The sequence below is a fragment of the Alexandromys fortis genome, unplaced genomic scaffold (genome assembly GCF_014885135.2).
Source record: "Alexandromys fortis isolate MF-2015 unplaced genomic scaffold, M_Fortis_MF-2015_v1.1 scaffold_2_1_26212458, whole genome shotgun sequence".
Classification (NCBI taxonomy): domain Eukaryota; kingdom Metazoa; phylum Chordata; class Mammalia; order Rodentia; family Cricetidae; genus Alexandromys; species Alexandromys fortis.
The window spans coordinates 20,989,508-20,995,486 of record NW_026067930.1 but is presented as its reverse complement, the minus strand read 5'-3'; the positions used below and the strand labels follow the sequence as shown (position 1 = coordinate 20,995,486).

The 5,979-nt window shown below is 44.2% G+C and overlaps 1 protein-coding gene across 1 annotated transcript in view; it reads right to left on the bottom strand.

The window, feature by feature from the left end:
- Window positions 1-1,436, bottom strand: part of Ttpa (alpha tocopherol transfer protein) — a 22,074-nt gene extending 20,638 nt beyond the window's left edge. Inside the window, exon 1 of the mRNA XM_050145185.1 lies at window positions 1,128-1,436. Coding sequence (XP_050001142.1) covers window positions 1,128-1,331 — 204 coding nt within the window. The 5' untranslated portion in view covers window positions 1,332-1,436. The remainder of the gene's footprint in view (window positions 1-1,127) is intronic.
- Between the last annotated feature and the right edge of the window lie 4,543 nt (window positions 1,437-5,979).

The following is a 5,979-nucleotide window of genomic DNA, read 5'->3' as shown; positions in this document are numbered from 1 at the left end:
CTGGATGAAGGCATGAGCAGGGAGCATGGTGACACTGGGGTCCCCATCACTGGATGAAGGCATGAGCAGGGAGCATGGTGACACTGGGGTCCCCATCTCTGGATGAAGGCATGAGCAGTGAGCACGGGTCCTAGCACCACTTGGTAACAATCTCCACAGCCACAAAACAGGGAACTGATTAGATATGTTTAATGTAATACCTCCATTTTAAGAGAAAATAGAGTTCAAAAAGTGTAAGATGTGCTCACATGATATGATTCCATGCAACAAGTGGCCCAGAAAAGCCAAAATAAAAAATAAAAACACAGGCACCTGTTTGAAAGAACACATACCACATGCGCGAAGTAACAGGTAACTTCTGGACACTCAACTAACTAAAGTTTGTGGTGGGAAGTTTTCTTTCTTTCTTTTTTTTTTTTTAGAAGTTCCTGTGCACTTTTTACTATTTTGTATTATTTGTGTTGCTTTTGCCATACATAGCACTTATCCAATAAAATTAGTTTCAATAAATTTGGAACTCAGCACCCTAGTGTTTTCCCTTGGAGAAAGGTCTCGGTCATGGTCAGATCTCCCGCTGACCGCTGACCACTTACTCTGTGCCAAGCACAGGGCTGAGCACATCTTGTTCTACGAGTTACAGGTTAACGTACAATTCTCGAAACTACTGTCCGGTCCTCACAGTTACTAAACAAGAGAGCTCTGACGACTCTGTTGGACAAACTCAAGGTCGCACCTCTCCCAGGATCCCTCCCAGGTGTGGTGTGCAGTGAATACCTGTAATACAAAAGAATCGCGCTTCCCGCCCTGAATTCCAAGCATGCCAAACTGCCTGACAGCCCTGTCATTTAGCTCAATTAGCACAGTCCTTTTCAAGATGCCTTCAGCTGTCCATCTCGTCCTTCTCTGACCACTCTTGGAGTTACTTACTCAGGTGTCTAAGGGCTGAGTTTCCCTATCTCCACTTTGCCTAATCCTGGAGACCGTCTTGGACGGAGAGAAGTCCGACCGGACGGTCGGGACCCCAGTTTCCGCGGGGAGGGGAGGAGGGACACCCGGAGGGCTCTGGGCGCCCTTGCAGCCACATCTCCAAGCCCGGCTCCCGTGGATCCTGCCCAGTGCACACTTACCCGCCAGGCCAGGTCCAAATCGAAATCCCGGGCGCGCAGGAAGCGCAGCAAGAAGGCATCAGTCAGCGGGTGTGGGGTCTGCGGGACGCCCGCCTCTTCCGCTCGGCGCCTCAGCTCCCTCAAGCCGGGTTGTACCAGCGGCGAGTTGTCGGGCAGCGCGTTGAGCTGTGGCCCGGCCACTGGCCCAGACCGCATCTCTGCCATGCCCGCCGCGCCACCGCCGCTGCCAGGGCGGCGGGGGGAAAAGCATGGGCCCAGCGCCACCCTCCGCCCCTCGCCGTGGCCGCCGCCCCACGCACACTCACCCAGGCAGCCCTGGACTCTCTCACCCCGCCGGGGCAAGGGACAGGGCAACCTCTTAAAGGAACCCACGTGGTGCCCTCGGGTGCTGATCGCGTTCTTAGGGCTTTCTGTAGTAGCCCGAGCCAGTCCCAGTTAAGGAAAGTCCTGGTGTTGAAAGTCAAGAAGTTACTTGGAATGTTTATGAGTAGGCTGCCAGAGGACCTTTCCCACCCTTTCCTTTTTGCCTTGCCCCTCTGATCCTTTCTGCAAAGAGCCTTTAAACAGCTATCTAACATCCTGTGGCAGAAACTCTAGGCGCCCTCCGCACTACTCCTTCCTTAAGACTAAGTGAGTTCCGGTCATCTCCGGTATTGTAACTCTTCCAAACTGCAATTCAAGGAAACAGCCTTGGCAGTCTTATTGCTCCTCCCACTCCTTGCTTCTGTCCAGGAAAATGCTTCCCAGATCTTGGCATCGAGCTCTGTTAGAGTCATATACAAATTTCAAGGGGGTGGGGGTGGAGGCAGGCAGTTTTTAAACATCATAAATGTATGTGTCTAGATTCCATCACAAAACTCTTAAGTGATGGTATCAGGATGTTTGGTGAAGAAGACCACGCCAACAGAGGACCCGGAAACCTGAAAATGCATAAAAGAACTTTTTTTCTTCACTTCCATCCATCGAAATTATCATGGAATTGAACTGCCACTTAGACAGAGAGACTCCATAAAACTAATTCCTCTTGAATGTTCAGCACATGCTCACAGAAGGCTGGTCTTGCGGGTGAAAATAGACCCTCGCCATCAAGGAACTCAGAAGGGGAAGGGAGCGAGAATGTCAGATGTTTCGGTCATTGTGAAGTGGTTCTTGGGTGGCAGCCTCTGAACAAAGCAACACTCGTCTTGCCTTGGAGAGGTTTTCATTCTTGTGTGGGCTGGGGGTAAAAGCAACAGAGATAAATCATATATTAACAAGGGTGTTTTGGTTTCTTTTTCAACATGACACAAACTAGGCTGACCTGAGCAGTTGAGGAATTACCTCCATCGGGTATCTGGGTCCATCTATAGAACATTTTTCTGGTTAATGACTTATCTGCAAGAGCCAACCCAGTACGGGTGGAGCCACCCAGGGCAGGGGGTGCTAGGTTTTGGAAAAAAGCAGGCTGAACAAGCCACAGAACGCATGCCAATAGGCAATCCGCCTCAGTGTTCCCCGCTTCAGTTCCTGCCTCCAGGTTCCTGTCCTGAGTTTCTGCCCTGACTTCTCCTGGTGATAGATTCCTTCCTGGGAGTATATAATGAAAGAAACTTCTTTCTCAAACCATTTTCTGTTGGCCATTATTCTATCACAGCAACAGAAAAGCAGATTAGAACAAGACAGACACAGCATTTTTTTTCTCTTTCATGAAACAATTTATTTCAAAACTACCTTCTGAACGGTTCCTAGTCTTAGCATCTGCTTCTTGGAACTTAGGAAGAAAGTAAAGTATTCAAGCATGTTGAATATTGCATCTTTTTTGGAAAGTTCACTATATGTGTTTGTTATTTATGCATCTGTAAAATTTATACTCACAACGTTAGTCCTATTGATTCTATTAAGGTTATGCAAACAGAGCTTACTGGCAGCCCATGGGCAGGTGCAAAGGTTTCAGAATACACTAGAAAGTGTAGGGCGAACTTTGGAAACCAAGCCACCCGAGGAACACTGTTAGGGCAGAAAGGAGTTGGAGAAAGGGTAGTGGAGCAAATATGCACAGAAGGATTCTTACAGTAAAAATCAATTACTTAATGGAAAATGTAAACATCCTGATTTTTCAATAATGAATCCTGAATCTATATAAAAACTTCAGGATTCTCATATGTCATTAAGGTTTCTGATTGTTGTTTGTTTTGGCATTTTGAGATACAGGTCTCATTTTGTAGTTCAGGCTGGCCTGAAACTGAGGTTTAATATTAATTATAAAAGTTTGGCCTTAGTTTCGGATTGTCCTATTAGCTCTTATACGTTGAACTAATCCATTTATTTTAATGTATGTCCTGTCAAATGGATTATTGCTTCATCTCTCTGTGCTGTTCAGGCTGCTTCCTCCATGTCTGCCTGGAGATCCACCCTCTTCTTTCCTTTTTTTTCTCTCTCTCTCTCTCTCTCTCTCTCTCTCTCTCTCTCTCTCTCTCTCTCTCTCTCTCTCTCTTTCTCTCTCTCTCCCCTGAAGTCCCACCCATGTCCTGCCTAGCTATTGGCCATTCAACTTTTATTGCAGCAATTACAGCAATACATTTTCACACAGTGTAAAAATATCCTACATTTTCCCTTTTATCTAAGTAAAAAGGAGAACAATTTTCATAAGAATTTCATTCACAATGTCCAGTCCATTTCTATTTGGCAAATTCAGAGAAACAACTCAATTATCTACCTTATCTTGGTGAGTCCAAAGTGTTATACCTAATTCACTATCGTAACTTGTATTAGCAACTCAAAGCTACCTTTTTAGACCTCAAAACATTTTCCTAGATAAATAATTTAAGCTTTTATGTCTCTCAACCTTATACACTTCATACCTCCTTTGTGAGTTTCTTTTCAGAATTCGGTAGCGAGGAAAACTATAACTATCTAGTCTTCAACCCCATCAAAGACCCAAAAAGGATGTAATATTACCTGCGTAAACAGGAAGTGCAGAGCAAACAGATTCTAAAACTATAGAAATGACAGAAACAGCTGGCTGCCTGGAGAGTTACCCAAGGTTCCTTTGCAACATTTGATGCATCTATTTTTGGCCTTCATGCCTAGAATACCTGACAGACTTTTCTGTGAAGCAGGAATTTTGAATTCCTACATTGTCTTAACAAAATTTGGCAGTCACCTCTTGTGTGTTGCTCATCTGATTTGGACAGCATACTGTCAGCAATTGAGGCAAGAGCAGTTTCTTGCCCAGTGGCTAACTTCTGCACAAAGAAAGCAAACTCCATATGGAGGTGCTTCAATACCCACCATTCTTTCACGAAATAATTTGGTGCTGCCAGGAGCAGATGTGTCTCACTGTCATGAAAAGCCTTAGGTTATTCAAACACCTTAAATTGCCATATTCTGTAGAGCTCTGAAGTGTTTAAAGACCACCCATTTATCTAAAATATGTCTGTTTGACCTTGAATACATCTCTGCTTAATTTGCCACATATTGTTGCCCTTATATAGTAACCACTGAATACTAAGCATGTAATACTCAACTCTTATTATTTAGGTTTCTAGTAAACAGCAGGATAATAGTTAGGTTAGGTGGAAGTCAGAAGGTACAGTTTGTTTCAGGAAGACGGTTTAGCAATTAAGGATGCCTGCCAGCAGGCCTAACTACTTGAATTCATAGGACTCCGAGACCCACATGGTAGAAGGACAGAACAGACTTCAGATGCTGGAAACTTGTCCTCTAACCTACATATATGCACTATGGCTCATGAACACAGGCACCCATACACAGGTATGCACACAAAATAATAAAAGGTAAAAAATGTTACAGACTTTAGGTGTATGTATGTCAGTGTCTCTAATCTCCATCTTTCAGATTATTGTACAGCTACTTAAATACTTCACGTTTTTACAAAATATAACAATATTGATTTTTACCTTGTAAGTATAGCTTTGACTACATATATGTCTACACCATGTGCTTGCAGTGTCCTCAGTGGCCAGACAAGGGCATTGGACCCCTGGGACTGACTTTATGATGCTTCTGAGCCACTAAGCAGATGCTAGGGATTGAATCCAGGTCCTCTGGAAGAACAACTAGTATTCTTAACTGCTAAACTATCTCTTCACCTCCAGTATGGATGCGTTTAACATCTGACTCTCATTTGACAATCTTCAAGAGACTGTACCAGTTAGGGTCACAGCAGGAAATAGACAACACGTGCAAAGGGACCAGTTGACTGGAGCTTAGAGAAGGGAACTAATTCACAGATGTAGGCAGAGAAATCACCAAGGGAACGTGAGACATAACAGAGTCCACTACAATGGAAATCACTGATGCTACTCGCTTGAACAGGAGAGGAATAATTGTACAACCCAATGAGACCCAAATTGTTAGGAAGGTACTGTCTCCACCTACAACCCATACTCTCCATCCTATCCTGAGTCTTCACTTTTCACTATATGAATTATCAGTTACTCTCAGTAAGCAGATCACGTCTCCATCCTCCCTTTATTATACCTGTGCTTGTCAATATAGAGTAGGAAAAAGATTGCTGTACCATCCTGAGCAGAGTATCAATATGTCTGTTGATTCTCCACCTGAATTTCTGAAATCATCATGAGAATGTGTCCATTGCAGGGTGATACCTGCAGCAAAGCCAAGTTTCCAAACTGAAGCTATTTCAGTCAGGTGATTCTTAGTCATATGACTGAGCCAGCTAGATCAGCAGAGCCTGTTAGCCAACCTTGGCTGAGCTCAGAAACGCAAGCAGTAAACCTATTGAAGTTGCCTGTTTTGCAACGTGTTGATAATAGGTAATGAATTAGTTTTATCTAAGTTAATATTAATGGCCACCTCATCTGTTATCTATCCCATGGTCCCTTTATTC